The 23,730-nt window shown below is 38.2% G+C and overlaps 1 protein-coding gene across 6 annotated transcripts in view; it reads left to right on the forward strand.

The window, feature by feature from the left end:
• The first annotated feature begins 3,964 nt into the window (after positions 1 to 3,964).
• Positions 3,965 to 23,730, forward strand: part of LOC5569979 (neuronal acetylcholine receptor subunit alpha-7) — a 70,050-nt gene continuing 50,284 nt past the window's right edge. For 2 of the 6 annotated variants that reach the window (XM_001658813.2, XM_021844338.1), the window contains exons 1-4: positions 3,965 to 4,339; positions 4,907 to 5,135; positions 18,415 to 18,554; positions 18,775 to 18,819. In XM_001658813.2, coding sequence (XP_001658863.2) covers positions 5,075 to 5,135; positions 18,415 to 18,554; positions 18,775 to 18,819 — 246 coding nt within the window. In that variant the 5' untranslated portion in view covers positions 3,965 to 4,339; positions 4,907 to 5,074. Of the gene's footprint in view, positions 4,340 to 4,749; positions 4,828 to 4,906; positions 5,136 to 18,414; positions 18,555 to 18,774; positions 18,820 to 23,730 lie in introns of all 6 variants that reach the window. The other 4 variants (XM_021844336.1, XM_021844334.1, XM_021844335.1 and 1 more) reach the window with 4 other exon arrangements.

A 23,730-nucleotide genomic window follows, 5' to 3' on the forward strand; every position in this document is an offset into this window, starting at 1 on the left:
CGATCTATAATCCGAGAAGATGCTTCATACATACATAATCATACTAATATGAACCCTACTAGTTCAATGATGCTTGTAATACATTCTGTAATCATTTATCTGAACATAAAAACTATTGCCTAGTTCTCAATACATTCAAGATATAAGTAACAAAATAAATACGTCAGTACTGGAATGTAAATACAAACTTATCATCACATAGTGAAAACTCATTCTCCAAAACAACAATAAAGAAATTTGCTGAAGAGAGCAATTCAATCCGACGGATAGGAGACGAAATATTCATTCACAGCCCTGCAATCATCGACAAAAATCTCAAACAAAATTAGCTCAAAGGGATTGGTTGCTTCAAAAACATCCTTCATTGAGATTTGAATAGTGATTTTTCACTATGTGGTGATAAGTTTGTACTTGCATTATAGTGCAAACGTGTTAGGAACATTTTTCAAAATTTCTCCATAGTAATTTCCATATAAACCTACATCGTCTTTGGGCCACCTTTAAATCACTACCTAGAAAGCTGAAAATTTCACAGAACTCTATTTTTATGGTAAGGATGGTAAGGAAAATATGGGAGATTGGATTTTAAAAGTTTTTCAAATTTTGAAAAACCCTTAGTATAGGGTAGATGTACCAATAGTTGAGGTACTAAGCACGATTGAACTTTATTTAAACGCCCAAATTCAAGATGCGCAATTAATGTACATGTTAATGTTGTAACGGGAAGTAACGACCATTGACCTATTGAGAAAAATGATTTCATCGCAGTAATCCACGGCATGTCAGTGAAAATCAATACCTCCACTATTGGTACACTGTTCCTTTAGTTGCGGTAGGGTAAACAGGTATAATACGCCCCCCCTAAGGGAAAACTGCTCTATCGCAGTGGCAAATGCATTACTCCTATAGTTTTTAGTGTCAAACTGTGATTTACTTAGTTGGTCATGCTCTGCATGCAACTTTCTCTTGCCAGGTAGCTTCTAAAAAGAGTTCGAGACGTTTTCTGTAAATGGTCCAAATATTGACGTTTCAAAACAAACCGGGCAATATGCCCCTCCCGTAGAAAAAGTTCCGCAGCGTTGTAGAAATGTTTCCAAGGAGAATTCCACCACTTGCTTAGCTTAAAGGGGTCCATTGGCAGTCGTCTTCCGGTAAAAGTTTTTGTAATAAGTACAATTGTAAAGGATGGGCTTCATTTACAACGAGGCTTGCCTATCGAACCCAAAATTTTACGCCAAAAAGCTGATTTTCGATATTTTTGGTTTTCCTATTGGTTGTTTATACTTTCCAAAGATCTTATATGCGCAACATCATTTTTTCGCGGATATTTAAGATATGTAATCATATTTACGTGCTAAAGAAGCCTCAATCCCTTGAAAATGAAATGGGGCGTATTGCCCGGTTGGGGCGCATTATACCACTTTACCCTATATTTTTAATTTGTGTTCCTATAGTTGCGGTATCCGTTGTTTTCTTATGGGATCCTCCACTATAGGAACACTTAACCGCAACTATTGGTACAAGCAAGAAAAGTTTTAGCAGTTATAGTTAGATTTAATCAGTTTTAAAGCAATTTGGAAGATTTTTTCAACTATTCTGTATACCAACAAGCCAATACGTTGATAGGCAGTGTCGGTTCTGTGGTTAATGTAATAAAATCAGTGAAAACGGCACTACCGCAACTATAGGAACACCCACAACTAAGGAAACACTTACCCTACATATATAATGTGCATTAAGAAAGTGATATAAGTGATAGTGGGAAAACAAAAGTGTCGACGGCAAAAGTGTGGTAAATACAGTGCTGTTCTGAATAATAGCAGCGCATGTCGATTTTCATACAAAATGCTCAACTTTGACATGCTGTAGTTTTGTTCCCTTTCAAGCAATCGAGCTGAAATTTTCTCCACAGAACTACAAATATGATCAATTTTGTAACTACAAAATTTCAGTTTTTTCTGAGTCCCTGCCGAAAAGTGAGACACTAGGTGAAATTTTTCGAAAAAATAGCAGTTTTTCATTTTAAAATTTTTCTTCTACAAATATTTTGAACATTTTCGGTTTAGGTGTAGGTTTGATAAGTAGGAGGAGATTGTTCCAATGGTAAGTGATATACAATTTAAAACTATAATGCCAAGCCGAAATTCAAATTTTTAAAACTGCTATTTTTTCGAACAATTTCACCTAGTATCTCACTTTCCGGCAGGGGCTTAGAAAATTTTGAAATTTTGTGTTTACAAAATTGGGCATATTTGTAGTTCTGTGGAGAAAATTTCAACTCGATTGCTTGAAAGGGAACAAAACTACAGCATGTCAAAGTTGAGCATTTTGTATGAAAATCGACATGCGCTGCTATTATTCAGAACAGCACTGTATGTGACAATGACTGATGAAATGAAATGGGAAATGAGGACCTTTTAATAAAACTATTGCGTTCTTCACTTCAACCACTTAAGTAGCATTTCAGGTCTTATCATAGTTTTATAGTAGTCTGGAATATTAGACTGCAAAAATACGGCAAGGGCTGATTGCTGCTAGGGTACACAGTGACCATTTGAGCAACATTGCTTGGGAACGTCTGTGTGATGAACGTAATAAAGGCTTATAAAAGCTAGAGGCTTATAAAAGCAAATGTTGGGAAAGAGCTTAGGGCAGATTAAAAGTCCCAGTACTACTCCTATCGCTACCGGCAAAAAAATTCAACAAAAATAGTTTTGACATCAGTAGATACCCACAAGACTTCCATTTTTTTCTAATACTATTGAGCCTCAAATAAACGAACTAGTCAAAAAAAACTAAGAAAATTTTTTACAGAATCTCCTATAACTTGAGGAAAATTTCGAAATTTTCATGCATGTCTCAACATAAATTTAAATTATAAGCAGTGTTGAACTTAAATAATTTACAATATTTTCACAAATCATTTTGAATAAGAATATTAGAGTTTATTCAGAATCAGCCACTTCTTCATCCATCGTGCCAACTGAGCTAATACCTGATCACTGGATGTTATGGTTGAATTAATTAAGGAGAGTAAAATGAACAAATACGAACATTCTTCATTCATAAACAGAGGAAATAAACCTGAAATCTTATATTTTTTCGCGACCCACCAGAGATCATCTCACGACCCTCAATGGGGTCGCGACCCACAGTTTGGGAAACTATGTTTCTAAACTATTTGGCCTAAAGCAAAATGACGGCTGTTTTGAATGAAATGGTTTAAGGTGTGTAGAAAAAATATTTTTATTAGATACAGTGTTGCCAAATGTACTTATATTCAATTTAAAAACTATAAATAGATTTTTCGTCGAATGAGTATTTTTTTATTTTCAAAACTTTGACTCCATCGTGTTCATAAATTCGAACCACCCTAGTATTCATCAATTCATTAGATTGAAATAACGCTAAGCAACTAATGAGTTCAAATTATTTTACGGAGCCATGGGTTGTTTTGGAACACTTTCTTCTACACTGTACCAATTAGGGAGCCGGATCCTATTCTTAGCACTTAGCACTCGGTAGGGTTTTTTTTAAAGCTACTGAGCCCATATTTGGCCACATTATGCGTCATGTTGAAGTGCTTCTTATTACGAAATTTCATCCAATTCGGCCAAGAAAAACCCCCCCTGCCAAAGTGAATCATGGAAGTGCCCAAGTAGCTCTGCACCCTACCGTCCCACGTGGAGCGATAGCTGTTGTTAAATGAGTGGCTTACTCATAGAACTCTTTTTTAATATATAAATTTTTACATCTACAAGTTAATCATTGACTTGAATAAAATATAAATATACAATGCAAACCCTAGTAGTATATTCGCATTGAAAATGAGAAGAATTTTTGTATCGTTCTAATTTCATATGCCTTTCTTCTCTGCTATACTGTTTCTAAATCTTATCACGTTTCTAGAAGATACAGCACTGATAGAAGAAGGACATCAATGTATGGATGCTGCGCACATGCGCTATTAGCAGATGGTGATGTTCATGGAGGCTGTGTAACAAGAAAACTGTCATAGGGTCAGAGCAGTGAAATTATGGTTCTATTTTATTTTCTGTAACTTTTCGAACAAAATCTTACTTAGATTGAAGAAATTTTATTCAAGTAGTCATGTGCGTATAGTTAGTGTGACCCTTAAAGTTCAAGTTGAAGCTCAAAGTTGCCTCGTAGCGAAATGATATTCACTTGGATAGCTGACCCTGCATCACAGATGAAAAAATGAAGATACTATCAGAAAACAGTGAATATTTGAATAAATCTAATTGCTGCTCAATTAAATAGAATGTATGTTTCATGAAAAAAGTGAAAAGTGCCGTTTTGATCATTAGCAGTCTCTTTGGTATTTGCTCATAAGAACAGATTTTGGAAGTGCAGTGATTTTATCTGTTAATAAAGCAACAGTAGAAGTTTATCGATTTTCATGGAAATGCTGGGCAAAGCACTGTGCTTTATATATTCTGCAAATACCTGCGGAAATCGATTTTCTTCATTCTGTAGTGAGGGAACCATCCATCTGTATGTCGAAACATGAATGGAAATGAAATTGTTCATATGCTTTTTCAAATCAAATTTGAGTTTATCTCGTTCTAAAAACACCAACAAAAAAGATTAAAAAAATAAAATTGTATATTAGGATACTTGTCGAATGCTTTGACATTATTTAGAGTTTGTTACTAGTCTTTTGTATTATATTGTGAATGAACGAAGAGTAATATTTTTTCATTACGTTGCGTTTTTCGTTTACTTGAGAATATAACAATACATTTGGAAATGTATGAAACATGCCTGAAAAATTTTGCATTTCATGTGAAAATCGATATGTTCAAGGTAACACTAATCTGACACTGAATAGTTGATGAAGAAGCAAAGGCAAAGTTGTCGATCGATTACTGTGTTTTCATTGTAGTAAAGTGTGGTAATACCCGAGATGCTGCTGACTTCTCATGAAAAATATGAGAAATATGGCGCCCTAAGCTCATGCAATGTCGAATAAAAGTTGTACATAACATTCGTTCAAATCTGAATGAGTTGATAAGTGTTTAATGTGGCCGCTAACGCGCCTTCAACCTAAAACATGTATTTTGTTATGGATTTATATTTGATCGTACTATGTCTTCTCGTGATATGCATTAGAGGTAAGTAAAATTAATTTTATTATACTTGTTGAAAGCAATTGCTCTAATAACATTTTGTTGTTCATTTATTAATTTTATATCTGGTACAGGGCCGTGAAAGGTTTACAAGGTTTTCATATTTTGAATATCTTTGTATAGAAAAGATATTAGCAACATATAAGATGTGTGTTCTTCAAGCTTAATGCATCTTTTGGATCGAAATTTCTGGTAAACCAACAATATTATATATATTTTAGTTAGTAAAAATGTTTGGTTGTATTAAAAATTTGCGTAAAATGCAAAAACCTTGCACCAAACCACGGTGTCAAAGTTTTGAATAACGTAAAGTGCGTGAAGTGTACGTACTAGTGGGACAAGTTGATAACTTGTTCATATTAAGTTTTAATACTTGATTTTTTAAATTGCTTTAATAGTATCAATCCAAACAATACATTCATTCTTATATCTAGGTGTTCTGTGTTAGAAAACACCATCATCCAAATTTGGTAAAACTAAATTAAGCTTGTATGATCATTTTGTTAACTATATATTACTTTCTTTTGCCAGTAGCAGTTCATAATTTTTAAAGGTGAGTTGATTTCATCTGCTTATAAGAGACAAAAAAAAACGCTTCCAATTAACTTAACCAAGATATACAACACATTTATCATGAAAGTATAAGATTGCAACGATTTTTGTCTAAAATTATTAATTACTTTATTCGACGAATGTTTTCACATTGGATATTCAATTATAGTACTATATTAGTACTATACCAGAGAGGAAGTTTCAGAATAATTTTCAAAATTTTGAATTCTCTTAAGAGCTTTCTTCATGGTTCTATTGGTACAGCATCCCAACTAGAGGTATATAATAACAAGTTTATAACAAAATTCAATACATACTTATGCATTTCAATAATATTTGAAACTTTTTCTATTCTTTAAGACTAACGATTTTATGGTTTATGATTTTTATGAACTGAATACATTTCAATAACCATGTAACCTTTGATAAATAGGGCGAGATCCCCCAGTACCGGACACTTAAGCCACTGAATTCATAATTCAAAAAATATTGGTTTTATGTGATCCGGTTACTCATTTATGATAACTTATGAATTTTGACATTACATTTTGATGATGTAATCTAGTGCCGGACACAATCTGGAAATGGCTCGATTTTTGTAAATTTGTACTTCATCGGATGCTATTACTCCAGCAATAGTATTACACAGCCAATTTAATGTATTTGCAACATTTTAAAGAACAATTAGGCTTTTACTCAGTTTGCAAGCTGTGCATCAAAAGCCTCTTTCATATATGATGAAAAATAACACCTTTAACGATGTTGTTTTGAATGTTCATTCTTCTTATTTTTATTGCATGATTGATACCATAATCGACGAAATCCATAAAAAATGAATATATTTTGAGACATTGGTGCAAAAATTACAAAGATATCATATAATAAATCAACCTGTCCGAAACTGGGGGACAGGAGGTGCTTGACCGTAATTTTAGTTTGTCCATATTTAGTTTGAATATTATACAAAATAGATTCATACTTTCAAATCATGATTGTATTCGATAATGCTTGCTGCCCATAAAGGCATAACTGTCCCATATGGAATTAGTAGGCATTGAGAAAACAGCGCTCAAAGTTTGAAGTTTGCATTTTCATACAAAAGTTTATAATTTTGTAGTAAATTTTCGAATGCAATATTCATTTAGCTCCATCCCACAGAATAGAGGGAGATCCCCCAGTACCGGACACTTTAGCCACTAAATTCATAATTCGAAAAATATTGATTTTATGGGCTCGTGTTACCCATTTATGGTAAATATTATCATTTTTACAGTGTACAAAAATATACTTGAAAATATAAATATGAATTTTGACACTGCATTTTGATGATGAATTTTAGTACCAAATTGATCGATCTTGAAAGGTGGCACCCAATACCGGACACGATCTGGAAATGCCTCGAATTCTGTAAATTTGAACATCATTGAATGTGTACACTATAGGAATAGTTTATAATTACCAATTCAATGCATTAGCAACATTTACAAGAATAATTTGAGTTTTTCTTAGTTTGCAAGATGCCTATCAAAAACCTCTTTCATATATGATGAAAAATAGCACATTTTACGATGTTGTTCTGAATGTTCATTCTTCTTAATTTTATTGCATGTTTGATACCATGATCGACGGAACCCATGAAAAATGAAAGTATTTTGAGACAATGATGCAATAATTACAAAGATATCATATAACAAATCAAGCTGTCCGAAACTGAGGGACAGGAGGTGCTTAACCAAAATTGTAATTTGTCCATATTTAGTTCAATTATGGTACAAAACACATTGATACTATCAAATAAGGATTATGTTCGATCATGCTTGAGTAGTAATAAAGTATTTTTTCATATTCAAAATATTTAATAAATAGGCTCAAAATTAAGGTGATACGTAATATTTTTAAAGATTTTCAAACTTTTCTACTTTTTCAAAAAGGCATGCATATTTCAAGGGTGTGTTATTCTACGCAAACATTAGTCTACATAATAGCTTTCTTTTCTACTAATATACCATCTTGATTGGACCATGATTTCTCAGTGTTTCGACTTTGTCCGGTATTGGGTGCTGTCCGGCACTGGGGGATCTCCCCCTACTCATTTTGCTTATATTTATCAGTAAAAAATATAAAGTTGAACATAATTTCAGTTTTGCAGATGCTATTGAAGTTCAAAGTTCATATAGAGACTGTTATGCCTTTATTTTTCAATATGGGACTGCACCAACTTCATATTTTTCCACAACATTTTCAAGCGAAGTATATAAATTTTCATATGCCTAATAAAGTGCTTATTAAAACATGAATGTTGCGTTGGAAAAAGGTGTTGGTTCGAAAATCAATATGGGACAGTTATGCTTTTATGGGCAGCTTGCGTTATCCAAACTATTTTGCGTTATTCAAAATAATTACTAATTAGGCTCAAATTTAAGACGATACGTTATTTTTCTTTACGATTTTCAAACATCTCTGCTTTTTAGAAAAGGCATGCATATTTCACGGATGTGTTATTCTACGCAAACATTACTCTCCATAATAGCTTTTTTTTTAATACACCATCTCGATTGGACCTTGATTTCTCAATGTTTTTACTTTGTCCGGAATTTGGTGCTGTCCGATACTAGGTATCTCCCCCTATTAACTAACTGAAGATAAAAATGAGTTATTTTTTTTATTCGGAGAGAGTGAAATCTCTTGGATTTGATAATCTATCAAACATCCACAACATTTTATGATCACCATTCAATTATTGAAGTGCAAGTGATCACAAATTGATTTGTTTAAATTGCATGCTTTACATCAAAACATACATTTTTCTGTTCATTGCTCCCAGTATCCTGCTTTGTTAGAATTGTCATATAGCTGATCAAAGAGCTTGTAACTGAATCAATTACCCCGTGTTTTATACAGTATTACAATTTTGATAATTTGTTTCAAACATTATTACTGGGTTTGATAAGTTTTTGACAGAACTGGAACACATTTTGTTATATTTACAGGGGATAGGCAAAATGATTGAGATAAAAAAATTTTGCCCAAATTCAAATGCTTATAACTTTATGAAAAATGGATGAAATTGGATGCATCTGAAAGCAGTCGACGGCAAATTTTGTCCAGTTTTAGGAACTTCCTTGACCATGCATATTGGCCACTGGACACCGGAGATGTTCCTGATTTTCTGAGGTCATGTCCAAATGTCATTTTTTCTGTCGTCTGTATTTTTGTGCGGTGTAAAGTTAGATAGATGTTTGCAATTTTCCTAGAAACTAGAACTAATAGGAAGTTGAATGCCACCGAACGCATTAAGATTGGTTGGAAATCTTCAGAAATATGACCATTTCCGTAAAACTGGTTCCGGAAAGCATGGTCAGTCATGTTTGTATTTCCAATCATGTAAATATTATCCGGAGCTATATCCAAGCAGACACCAACCTTAAAAATGATGTTTTCTGCAGCATATTCATAACCATTAGATGCAGAGACCACTCTATAGAAGGTTCCAGGTACCCTGGGGGAAGTGGTCAATTAGGAACATATCTGGAACCATATCAATATGGGCATCAAACTTCATGATTTTCAAAGGTTATGCTTTCCGAAGCATTTCCAGCACCACCGGCTGCCATGACCACTTTATAGTAGATTCCAGGTGCCCCGGGGGATGTGGCCAATTCAAAACATGCCCGAAAACACATCAATATGGGTATAAACATCAAGATTTTTGAAGGTGATGCTAATAGAAGTATTTACAGCGCAACTAATTTATATGACCACTGTATAGTAGGTTCCATGGGCCCTGGGGGATGAGGTCATGTTTCGAATTGGCCACATCTCTAGGAGCCCCTGGAATTACATCTTGTGGTTCTGAAAATGCTCGCCATTTTCCAAGTCACATGGATCTTACTGTTTATGGTAGAATTTGATTCTAAACAGATGAACGGACATGTTCCGAATTGGCCACATCCCCGGGGCACCTGGAACCTACTATAAAGTGGTCATGGCAGCCGGTGGTGCTGGAAATGCTTCAGAAAGCATAATCTTTGAAAATCATGAAGTTTGATGCCCATATTGATATGGTTCCGGATATGTTCCTAATTGACCACTTCCCCCAGGGTACCTGGAACCTTCTATAGAGTGGTCTGTGTATCTAATGGTTCTGAATATGCTGCAGAAAACATCGTTTTTAAGGTTGATGTCTACTTGGATATAGCTCCGGATAATATTTACATGATTGGAAATACAAACATGGCTGACCATGCTTTCCGGAACCAGTTTTACGGAAATGGTTATATTTCTGAAGATTTCTTTAAAAAAAAAAAAAAAAAATCCAATTTCATCTATTTTTCATAAAGTTATAAGCATTTGAATTTGGGCAAAATTTTGCCTATCTCAATCATTTTGCCTATCCCCTGTATGTTACTATTAATATGGCTCCATCCCATTACCCCGAACGCCATTATCCCGAACGCCACTACCCCGAACGCCACTACCCCGAATGGGTCACTACCCCGAAAGCCATTACCCCGAATGGGTCATTACCCCGAACGCCACTACCCCGAATGAGCCATTACCCCGAATAGTATGAGATATAGTGCAGTATCTTATTTTGCGGGCAAAAATGCGTTTCTAATGAAAACTGGTAATTAATGGCGCGTGAAATTCGTCGGTAAAATATTCATCATATATTTTCCCTTCTTTTATATGTCAGTTACTCTTTCAAAATATCTTGTTGGCAACTATCTTTCTCTCATTATTTCTGAGACAGTGCCTGTTTATCAGCTCAGTGGGCACTTTCGTAGTTCAAGGGTTCATTCACAAATTTCATAACGCCAAAAATTGCCATTTTTGACACCTACCCACCCCCTCATACCATTTTTTGTATGGAAATTGTACATATTGTGTATGGGCTGTAAAATTTTGAAGACAACCACCCACAACATTTTTTGCCTCCTTCAGGGTTATGAAATTTGTGAATGGGCTTTTTATTAAAAAAAGCCTTTTATTGACTGAGAGCATTCCTTGCCAATTTACCATTCATGTACTGTCTCTATGCCCAGGGACGCCAAGGAAATGTTCAATGCATATGATCCGCCACCGGAGGAATTCGAACCCGTAACCCTCAATATGGTCTTGCTGAACAGCTGCGTGATCACCGGTATTTGGACTTCTTGGTGGTGTTCATGTTTCAATTTTGTTTTTAAACAAATATTTTCCTTTCTTATGAATATAGGTTTTGCCATATCATCACGTTGTGACAGTGAGCATTCACGTCATAGTTGCAAACATTTCACCAGATGTTTGCCCTTCTTTCTTAAATAGGCTGTTCTTTCAAGTATTCGTTTGATAAGCTAGTCACTTGTATTTTCACATAGAACAACTTTTTTAAAGGAATATATCCTGAAGGCATTCATTAAAGTGAATCCTGCTATAATTCTAATCAAAAAAATTCCCTTCTTTTATCTCTTTGTATTAAAACAGACAAGTCTCTTATGGATTTGCCCACCACTTTTCTGCCATCATAAGTTCTTCATTGTCTTGAATTAAAAAAAAATATATTTGTGGTTATCTCATCGAAATTCTAAACTAATGATCCCACAAATCAACGAAAGTTTTTACTGTAGCGGCAATCAGAGGCCGCCGTTTTTTCTAACATGTACAAGTGTATTAACGTTTCCTAGCTTTAGCGGAACGATTGTCTATCGGGTTGGTCTTTAAGCGTGTTCCATAGAACAACACTTGCTGTGACTATCTCAGGGTGATCTTCCATCGCCATCGTTTACGAAACAAAATCTTTACGGAGATCTTTATGCTAGTAACCTGACACCTACAAAAATGATTAAAAGAAGTGGGTACCGATTTCCAATAAGAGACTTTACTACATCCTAATTTTGTGCATATTATAGCTATCCTTTTCATAATAAATTCACCCTTCTTTTTTGAATAGGCTGTTCTTCAGAGCATTGCAATGTGACTGTGCGAATCTCACCAAAATTAAAGGACAAATCAAAAAAAACCTAGTATGAAAAAAATATTTGCAAAAAAGCTAGCTGCTTTTTTATCTTCTGATATTTGAAAAATACATAGTTGAGCCAAACTCGTTAAATACTCATAAGGAATCGTACAATTATCTCCCCACTCTAACTAGCATAAGCCTCAAAATGTTATGCATTCGGGGTAATGGCGTTCGGGGTAGTGACCCATTCGGGGTAGTGGCGTTCGGGGTAATGACCCATTCGGGGTAATGGCTTTCGGGGTAATGGCGTTCGGGGTAGTGGCATTCGGGGTAGTGGCGTTCGGGGTAGTGTCATAGAATCATTAATATACCTTTTTGTTACAATTTCAGTTGTTTTAACAACATCCTGCATCAAGTTTATAGCAACCTTTGTTAAATAAGTAAAGTGCTCCTATTTTGCCACGTTTAGTGACAGTTTTAAATCCCACTTTTTTGGAAGGAAGTTGTGAATTGAGAGATTCACCCTTCCTTTTGTTCATGATTACAACCATGTTCAGTGAATGAACGAAATAATTGACCTAAAGAGGGGTTGTCCAAGACGGTGTCTGTTCGAGCCCAGCAGGGTGGGTCGAAAGGCAGCGGACTGTAAAACACTTTTTGTGGGGAACACGGCGGAACAATACACTTCGCGGCGAAAGGATCACTTCCGCGGGAGGATTGGGAAGAGCCAACTTTTCTTGGGGTGCGAATGAATTGAACGCGGACGGCTACGCTAAATTATAACTTTATTCTCTTCTCTTTACATTATTTTAATAATGATTTACTGTTTCTACACAAACGATGCGTTCTCGGCGTCGGGTGATGCAGCCGTTGAGACTGCGGTTGGCTGGTGGAAAAAGTAACCGACATACGTTTCGGTGTCGATCACGCTGGCGCTCGTTGATTGGCGACAGGGTGTTGATGGGTTTGCTGGCAGTGGTTCTCGACGTGGACGTCGACAGCTCGGACTAAGCCATCGTCACCAGGGTAGACCGCTGTAACACGGCCCTTCTTCCAGTTGAGCGGAGGTTGATTTCGATCGTGAAGGAGAACTAGCATACCGTTCCTAATGTTGGGCACAGTTCGGAGATTCTTCTTCCTTGGCTGTAGCGTGTTGAAGTATTCCCGGCTCCATGCGCACCAGAAATGTTCTCGCATTAACTGGATATGCTGCCATCGAGTCAAGCGGGTTGCGTTGACATTTTCTAGCGAAGGCTCGGCCATGGCGGTGAGCGGACGGCCGATAAGGTAGTGGGCCGGTGTGATCACCAGCGGATCCGCAGGGTCGTTGGAGATGGTGAACAGTGGTCGAGAGTTCAGTACCGCCTCGATCTCAATCAAGACGGTGGACAGTTCTTCGAACGTTAGCTTGACGTTGCCGACGATGTGCTTGAGATGGGTTTTCGCAGATTTTACTGCGGCCTCCCAGAGGCCGCCGAACTCCGGTGCATCCGGCGGAATAAAATGCCACTCAATCTCACGGGAGCGACAGAAGACTTCGATCGTCACTGACTGTTGGTCTTGAAACTGACGGTAGAGCTCGTTCAACTTGTGGTGGGCTCCTCGGAAATTGGTGGTGTTATCCGAGTGTAGCTGTTGAACCATGCCTCGTCGTCCGATAAAACGCTCAAGGGATGCCAGGAAAGCATCGGTGCTCAAGTCCGACACTGCTTCCAGGTGAACGGCCTTGGTAGTCATGCACACGTAGACGGAGAAGTAAGCCTTTATCAACGCTGGACGGCGTGCTCCTTGCTTGATGATGAACGGGCCGGCGTAATCTATGCCGGTGGCGGCGAACGGTGGTGATGGTACAACTCTGGCTGTTGTTGCTTGGATTGACTCGGAAGCATGTACACATGTACGGGTGTTCGAACGAATGGTAGAACGAGCATTCAGGAGCCAGTAACGTTGGCGCAGGGCGTTCATCAGGCCGGTCTGCCTGACGTGAAGCAGTTCGATGTGCATCTGTTGCACCAACAGGCGTACAACCGGATCCTTATCCGGCAAGATGATGGGATGACGAATCTCGAAGGGTAGCAGCGAGCGATCCAAACGGTCGCCCACTCTCAATAGGCCATTTGAGTAAATCAGACGAAGGTTGGCGAGTCTCTTACAGGGTTCGTTGGCATTCACTAGCTCAATCTCGTCCACCAAATGAACGTGTTGGATTACGTGGATGATGGCTTCAGTTGAACAACGAAGTTCACCGACGGTCAGATGCCGACTTGATACGCGCTGATTGCGAGGGTTTCGGCAGTTGTTGACGAATCGCAGCACGTTTCCCATGATACGTTAAATGGTTCGGAAGCTACTGAACCTGGAGAAAAATTGAAACGGATCGATACTTACAGCCACCTTTTGGAGAAAGTCAGGGTTATTCCACCAAAGCTGATTGTTCTTCAGTGCTTCGGGTAGTTGGCCTCGGGAAACGATGTCAGCGGGGTTCCGCAGGGATCGGACGTACTCCCATCTGTAGTCTCCGGTATTCTCTTGGATTACAGCGATTCGATTTCGTACGATCAACTGTAGTTGGTTGAGCGGCTTCCGTATCCAGGCCAGGACAATCGTACTGTCGCACCACAGCACAATTTCCCGGAACGTCATGTCCAGGGCTGGTAACACCTTTTGCACCAACCGGGTGAGCAGGAGAGCGGCGCACATCTCTTTCCGAGGAATGGAAAGGTTATGCAGAGGAGCCAACTTGGATTTACTGGTGAGGAGTCCTAGTTTCGTCGAACCGTCGGCAAACAAGCTTCGCAAGTAGACACAGGCCCCGTACGCCACGGTTGAGGCATCGGAGAACCCGTGCAGTTCATACGCGATCACTTCATTGAAGGTTACGCATCTCGGGATATCGATTTGGTGCAAATGTGACAACGATGTTTATAATTATTGCCACTCTTGCGCCGTTGCTTCGTCGACCGGGTCGTCCCAGCCGATCTTGAGCTGCCACAGTCGCTGAGCCAAGAGCTTCGCCAATACTATGACCGGCGACACCAAACCCAGAGGATCGAAGAACTTGGCGATCTCCGAATAAATCATCCTCTTCGTCAGGCGTTGCTGGTCGCCGCTGTTGAGGTCTTCGGATGGTTGGCGATGAAAAGGATATCAGCACTCGGGTCCCAGAGCAAACCGAGCACCTTGTTGCACCTCGGTAAGATGAACGGGAACAAAAGTTTTATGAAAGAAATTGGTATTCTATCTACACCAGTTGCATTGGTTTGGATCTCGGCAACTTGCAACAGCGGTGTGTTGAAAATTAAAACATTCTTTGGCGGGACTAGGGATGTTTCGATTTGTTATAGCGGCATCACAGAAAAATCGATTTAACAGATCAGGTTCAATCTGTTCGGTAGGCACATCTTTCTTGCAGTTGCTATGGATCTCTTCGCGTCGCAAATTGGTCAAAGGCTTCTTGGCCGGAAGGTAAGCAGAGAAGTGTCGTTTGCCGTGCCGATTTTTTGCTGCTGTGACAAGAGATGCGGCTGCATTACGTTTGCGAATGTAGTCGCACTATTGCGCCATCACCTCTAAGTCTATCGGGATTTCTCGAGTAGAAGGTATGTGCATGGAACTCAAAATCTACTGGAAGTGAACTTTTGAGTTCACTGCTTAAGTAAAATCCGAACTATTGGTTGCTTGGATATTTTTTCTGACCGGCTAACCAAACAGAACCGGTGTTATTCTTCACGTAGATGGACTGCACACGCAGAGCAAGGTTGCGGATTCGGAAACTTCCAATAAACAGCATTTCGTTTACTGTGAAGCGGTATTCTAGGGGAAGAGCCGTAGACAAGTTGCCCAGCTTGGTCTCCTTGTGCACAGTAGACTTTACTTCGAGATTGTCAAATGCAACCAAGATGATCGGAGTGACCGATGGATGGTTTCACGAGTAAGCGGAAACAGATACTTAAATGACACATGACTTACGAAATATTGAGAAACTTACACGGAGACGGAATTCAACTCAATTTTGGGTTGTTTCAACGCAATTCCGTAGTTGAGCCCAATAACTCAATTTTGGGTAAATTTCCAAGGTCCCCACTGGGTAGTTTGGCTTTAATTACATTAGAAAAATATACTCAATTTTGGGTTAATTTAACGCAAAATTGAGTTCTTTTGACCCAAACATAAGAAAAGTTGCATTTAGCCAAATTTGGCTTATTGGGCCAAAGTACCCCCATTGGGTAGATGCACTCTCTCTATTTTCGACAAAATTCGTGTGGGAGAAAGAGAAAACCGAGAGATTTTGGGTTGAAACTATAATCGATATACTTAATTTTGGGTAAAGTAAACTCAAAAATTAGGTAAAAATATTTCTTCGTGTAGGAAGTTGGAAACAATGATGCGTACGTTTTCGCCGATCTGGAATAGGACCTTGTTTATTGCGATGCGACAGCTGTTGACACATTGGGAGCAGATTTTTGCTAAGTTTACACCTGATTCTATGGCTTACAACTTGTCTTCGACCTGTTTGAAGCGGTCATTCGGTGTAATTGCCGTTTTCAGTTGGCTAATGGTGTGGATCTTGTTTTGGATTCGGTCAATCTGCTTTTTGATGTTGGATCGGTGATTAGATATTTAGATTTCCAGCTTCTTATTCTGAGCGACTAGTTCTTTAACCCGTATAGGCCTGAGGGAAAGCAAAAATACTAAAACTTTCACCGCTCAGCGAACATATAACGGATTCAAATAATTTGTTGTCAGTATACGCCCACATATCTAGTTTCTAGAAATGGCCAAAGGAACTCGGGAATACTCCTGTGGCCGGAGTTATCACGGTGGGTCACTGGGTCAAGTCGGGTAGAAAAATGCGATTTTTTGGGACATACCAAGTTATCTTTATTTATTTCCAATGGCATTAATTTTATTTTGCATAAATCATTAAGATCTGATATTCAATATTATAAATGAATGGGTTTGCACCATTCAGAGTGCACCAGATGCGGCCACTCGGGCTTAATGTCCTGAAAACCGGATCTAGATTTGTGAGGTATTAAACCATTTCAAAACAGTAAAAGTATAGATCGAACATAATAGTTCATTAAAATGGGTTCCGATAAGCTCGACACAGATGTTAAAATACAAATTGTGCACTTTATCATAAATTTGAGGCATCCCGGGGACCCGAAAATGGTCATTTGTAGGATCAATCAAATGCAGTTGACGTAATTATTCAATGTAATCGATTATCAGAAGGTTTAAGCTGATGCGTTTTTCTCAAAACTCCTTGATATAGTGGCCACATTATAGTCGATTCTGTAAATTATCTATGACTTGAAATTTGCCGACCTCCAGGGGCACAAAAGCACAAAACCCTTGTCACCCGACCTGACCCAGTGATCCACCGCAATAACTCCGGCCACAGGAACATTCCCGAGATTCTTTGACCAATTTTAGAAACTAGATATGTGTACGGGTATACTGACAAAAAATAATTGAAATCCGTTAAGTATTCGCTGAGCGATGAGAATTTTAGTCATTTTTCTTTCACTCAGGCCTATACGGGTTAATCCGTTTCTGCATCTTTGAGTGGAAAGTTTTGAGAACTTAGCTATCGATCACAGCACATTTCTTGCAGTTCCTAATATGCAGCAGAGACTGACTAATTTGCATGGAAGTAAATAGGGAGGGGCCTGAGCGCTGCCTCCCCAAACGGGGAACTGCCCCCCCTTAAATTTTAGAAAAGTCGATGATGAGATAATAATTGAACTACATGTTGAATATACAATATTTCCAAAATTTCAGGATGATCATTGTTTGACATGCAACAGCAATACGTAGTTTGACACGTCTCATATCTACTGCCAAACCCTTTTTGTCAATTATTTTCCCGATGAAGAAATTCACCGAAACACGTTTCACAATTGGCAGAATCCGTTTCATCCATTTGTAGTCGTATAGTTAATCATAAAACAAAATGATTAAGCTATTAAGTATGAAACCAATCTTTTAACAAGCTTCGAGATTTTAAGATCAATTATTGCATTTAAGCAATTATTGCATTTAAGAAATGGTCAAGAAATTTTCTACAGCAAGCTCCATTTTAAAAGCCATTTCTTCTCAACTGCGTACAGCAATAAACAATGCTTTTCTTGATCATTTGCGGAAAAATGATTTCCAAGCCTTTCTTAACTATTACAATATATAGATTTTTGTTATTTAATCAATGATCTATTGATAATAAGAATCGTTCTTACTGGAATACAGTGTATAAGAATTTTATACTCTGTTCAAGGATTTGTTCCAAACGTAGTATCGATATTTCTGCATTTAACTATCGATATTTAACATGACCATCTGTGATTTCAAAAAAGTAACGATATTTAAGAACAATAAATAAAACTTGCTTCTATGTTAAGGAGATATTGATAATGTAAAGGTTTGTGAAGATTTGAAATAATTTTTAAAACAATCGATAGCTAGGATGCCAGTACTTGTTTTAAAAATATAAATTATCATTCTTTAAAAACAGCATGCATAAATATTCAAGTATTCTTGGAAGAAACTATCAAAGTTGATTAAGAAAAACGATCATTTAATAGGGTCTTATCCAATTGTTGTTTTTTTTAGTTGGAGATATAATTTTATTACAAAGTTTGTTGCATACATGCTATGAAACAGTTTCATTGCAGAAAGCAATGAATGGTTCCGTAGTTCAAACGACTGTACAACGAATTATATTTTCAGGGTATGTATTATTATTAATAGATTTTTTCTCCCTCTTTACAGATAGCTTGCAAGGTCCCCACGAAAAAAATTTATTAAACAAATTATTAAATACGTACAACACGCTCGAGCGCCCGGTTGCAAATGAATCTGAATCATTGGAGGTGAAGTTTGGACTCACTTTGCAGCAAATCATAGACGTGGTAAGTAAATAGTTCTCTACGATGAAACTCAAGTACCTCTCAGTACAATTTTTTTTAAACATTATATGAGATACTCACAGTGAAGCTTGCAAGCATATAATGTGGGACAAAGTTCGGTAAAATAATACTCATGAATATGGGACATAGCGGCATAAAATATATTTGATTCATTGTCAGAACTGATCTACTCGAATTAAATACAATTTAAATGTACTTTTAGGATGAGAAGAATCAGATACTAACCACTAACGCGTGGTTAAATTTGGTAAGTGGCATGTACCCGGCATAAGCAGCGACTTAATAGCATATTTTGACTTTACCATTTGTTGTTGCAATACTTTAAATATGATGATATACATAATAATAAATCCGTTAAAAATGGTACATTCAGACTTGCGAATCATGCGGTTTTATCACTACGTAAAACTAAAAATAGACTGTAAAACCAAAAAGTTTCTTGCTAGAAAAGAGGCAGAATATGTTAACTCGTATGGTTGAGATGAAAATTTAAAAGGATTGGTAGTACTTACCATTGTATTTTTTTTGCTGCAGCACAGTAAACAACTACTTGGGCACTTCCATATTTTACTTGTAAATTGCAGTCAAATTTGAGCTCAGTAGCTGTTCAAACCCCCTGCTGGAGTGATTCAAAAGTGTTAACAAAAGGCTCCTTAAATATTGAACTTAGGGGGGTCCGTAGCCTTGAGGTAACGCTTTCGCTTCATAAGCCGAAGGTCATGGATTCAATTCCCAGCCCCTCCAAAAAATAACCCGTCCAGCCACCAGAAGACGCCGCACGGAGGACCGTGCTTAGGAGGGGAGCACATCCATCCTCCGTCAGTTTCAGATGGTGACTGAGACAAACTGACCCACTTCGCAGGCAGCTAGCCTCAAACGACTCAGGAACACGGCAAAACGAACTACCGCAAGAGCAATGGACTATGGCTTATGGAAATCGATTGGACCAACAGCAGAGCACTCTCCTACCTGCTCGGTGTGAGAGCAAAAGAGCAGAAGAGAGTGAAAGCAGATGTAAATATCGATTAGTTAAAAATAGACCTGTATCGGTAAGGAAGATACAGATAAACTGATTCCGGCACAGTAGTGGCCACGAGCACGGAGCGCCTTAAAAAAAAAAAATATATTGAACTTGTGTGAGTAATAACCAAAATAGGGTTTTAAAATTTTCAATAAAATCTTAATTTTAGTATATAACACAACAGAACGTGTCCTTACTACTGTTTGGGAAAATTTCGCGCTCAAATGCCGGTTCTATTATATTTAAACTATAATTTTAAAAATTGGTCCAAAATTGAACCTTGACACTTTTGATCATGCTTGACGTTCACTTCGCCGACAAATTTCCACTTTTCAAAAAGTGCTAACACTGGGGTTTTTCATATCTGACATTGCGGGAGGTACATGGAAAACAAAATAAAACCCCAAATTTGAGTTTAAACCAAGAGGTGTGACAAAATTTCAAAAACCAGAAAAAAATGTTTATTTTTACTTAAACCAACGAAAAACACTTAAGTTTTCTAGCTCAATTCAAAACAAAACTTATAATTGTCATGGTGGTTCGAATGCCACTCAAATAAGAGACTTTCACTCCAAATATCATAAAAATCGACTGAGATTTGGGAAAGTTATGGCTGTTTGTTGTTTTTCGACGTAAATATTGTAATTTTTGGTCAAACTTTCGTTGCATGGAACCAAATAAAGAAAAAATCTTTTCCAATGTTTTTTGTATGGGCGTTTCTAGGCCTATCGTGAAAACGTTTTGAGGTGTGTGAGTTTTTGCATAAATACTTGGAAACAATTTTTGGCCCATAGTGGGGCAAAAGTTCGAATCAGCGGGGCAAAAGTTCGACCCATGTATAAACTCACGGAAAAAAAATGCAAATTGCCTGAAATTATATTACCTTCAAATTTAGCAAAAATTTGTATAATCGTACGGAAAGTGTCACCAAAATTTTACATTTCCACTTAGATTTGCGAAAAAAATGCTATTTTTGGGTATATTACAATTATCCCTGTTTTGGGCAATTTTTTGATGCTAATTCAGTGTGTATTTTTCGGCAAACACAAGTTTACGGCAGGTATAAAGTATGCCTGTCATAAAATAATCGATATTTTGTGTTTAAGCTAGCAAACTTTTGCCTTACACTAGATTCGAACTCTTGCCCCACCGTTTACGACAATCAATTTTGAAACTGTCATAACTAAAAATGGGTAAATAATTTAACAGCAAAATTATAGCCAATATGTTGAAGGCTCACTGTATGGTATTTGTTTTGTTTCAACTGCTAATGTTTTTCTGGAAACTTTGATTATACCACTAAGGTCGAGGTTGTCAAAAATGTTCATTTTCGGCGTTATGAAATTTGTGAATGAACCCTAACCAATCGACTAACTACTGGGATGTCCGATATTAAAACGGTCTTCGGCAAAGTTGTAGCTGATGAATATATCTCACCATGCATCCCCGCTAATTTGAACAATGTCTCATCCAAACCATCGGGGTACATTTTTAATTTGCTTCTAGTCACCCTTTGCACAAATAAAAAACGTGTTTATGGTTACCTCATTTGCCGATTTGTTTTGATGATAAAGTTTTTAAGCAGCCTGTCTGTTATATGAGGACTACGCGGGGCATAACGCGCCAGCTAAAGAAGAAAGCGATTTTAGCTGTGAAATACATTATTATAAGCTTTATTTATCGGTTACCGATGGCTTTATGAGCACACGTTTTGCGTGATGTGTACATTTCAAACATTTTTTCACATGGAATAGAAACAATGGGAATGCACAAGGCTATTCTTGGTGAGATAGTTTTGGAAGTTTGGTTATTTAACGACCTGAAAAATTACCTAGAGTTACTCCGACGAGTTAACGAGTTGCGAATTTTACTCCAACGGCGCATTTGACACCTAGTTCCCCTAAATTTCGGACACCAAATAAACATTTTGGACACTCTCGTGTGAATATAATTTGGACAGAGGTGTTATCTCAATATACTTACAATGGTTTCTTAAAATGACAGTCATATCATAAAATTTTAAGAGTATACATGTCGCACCGCAAAACTTTCAACGGGAATCGGAATGGGATTTATATTTCGGATTACGATAAAAACGTCGTGACTTCGATTTCAACTTTTAATGAAGTATTTCACGCCAGCAATAGGACCGGTCCTTTGCGCTATCACTTGAGTACTGACTACGAATTCAAAAGTAGAAAGGTACATAGTTCTACGTTATGGAAAAAGAGTGAGAGCGCAAAGGTCGGCATTTAGGGTTGTTCAATAATTAAACTCCACATTCGGCCCTCCTGGGAAGCATCCGGCCCGGATGCCATCCTCTGTTGAACATTCAGTTTTCATCGGCACCAAAACACCCTCTTCGTATCCTTCGGCTTTCTTCCGTTTCTTGTTGAATCCCCTTTTCAAGTTCTGCTGGATCTCATCGATGTTCGCACGAACTTCAATCCTGGCTTCACGATATGCGTGGGCTTCTTCTCTAGTATTTTCGAGCAACTTGACCCACTCTTCTTCAACGGCCTCTGCTAATCTGACGTTTTCCGAGGATGAAGTACGGCTAGTACTTCGCTGAACGGTGTTGTTGAGGAATCGTTGTAAATCATTCACGCACTTGTACCAATTTTCGAGACGATCAATAGCTAGTTTCGCCAGAGTAGGTACTATGACACCTTCCACACATTCCACCTGTCCGTTGGCTTGAGGAACGCCCGTCGTTAACTGCTTTTCCAATGGTGCCAGCCGTCGAGCCAGCTTGTTTGTGGGCGATTCATCTTTCAGCAATATCTTCGATGAATTTCTGTTCACTATACACTTCATTTCTTCGCGCACTGCAGTGTCTTCATTATACGCCGATGGTTCATCGGTAGCTTTATCCACAACAATCCGCATTGCATAATGTTCTTCTGCCACTTTAAATTTCGCACCTTCGGCGGTAACAGTCACTTCACCATACAACAGAAGATTCCTTCCCAAAATTACTTCGTGGGGTAATTCCTTCGCAGTAAGAACATCGAAGATCATGGGCAGCACTGTATCATCCACCTTCACGTCCAAGTTTGCGGTACCCAGAGTCCAAACCGAACCGTTCAACGTAACCAGTTTTTTCTTCTCGTCTTTGTTCACCGTTAACCGCAATTCTTCGACCAAGTGGTCGTTCAAAAGCGACACATCAGAACCCGAATCAAAAAATGCACGAACCGGATACGAATTCACTTTTAGTTCCATAAAAGTACCTTTAACTGGCGAAGAACCTGCATTGCAAATATGCATCTTTTTTTCGCTCCTTGCTTTGGAGCATTCGCGGGAAATATGCCCTGCCTGTCCACAGCTATAGCAAACTATCGGCTTAGCCGTTGCACTTGCACTTGCCCTGTTGTTATTGCGAACTCTGGCTCCAGCAAGTCTCGGCTGACTGCCTTGTCCTTGTCGTCCGCTAGCAGAATGTTGATCTGCTGAATCTCTGCCGTATTTCGCATCTTTCAAACTTTGATAGAGTCGTAATTTCTCACGAAACTCTGCTATCGATTTTGATCCGTACAATACCGTTTTATCCGGACCGTTATCGTTGATCCCGTTTATCGTGTGGGTCATAATTGCTTCAATGTCCAGATCGGCCTTCGCTCCGATTTCACGCATAACAAGAAAATACTCCAACACATTTTCTCCGCTAAACTTCTTTCGCGAACGTAACTTCTCGTGAACTACTGCACTATTTTCTTTAAATTCAAATTCGTTTCGCAAAAACCCCTTTAGAGCATTCCACGTGGTAATGTCACTCATCGTATTTATAGAAAGCTTCGCCAAACCCACTAGCTTCTTCTTAGCCAACACAAATCTTCGAAGGTCCGATAGCCCAATGGAATTGGCTACTTCCTCGAAATCTGCGATCCACTTATTGACTGGATATAGATCTGTTCCACTGAACTCGGCAAACGCAGCCTCTATTTCAGCGATATTCCATCGTTGCTCGCTAACATCATCTCTAGCTCGCCTCTCTGCAACGTTCACATCGCGCCAACCGCCAAAATCTCCGTTATCACCAACCCGGTTATTTGCACACGCACGATTGCGATTCGCGCCATCTTCACCACCGTAGCCGTCCTCAGCATTACCGCCGCCAACGTGATCACCTCCAGC

Source organism: Aedes aegypti, chromosome 2 (assembly GCF_002204515.2).
Source record: "Aedes aegypti strain LVP_AGWG chromosome 2, AaegL5.0 Primary Assembly, whole genome shotgun sequence".
NCBI classification, from domain to species: Eukaryota; Metazoa; Arthropoda; class Insecta; order Diptera; family Culicidae; genus Aedes; species Aedes aegypti.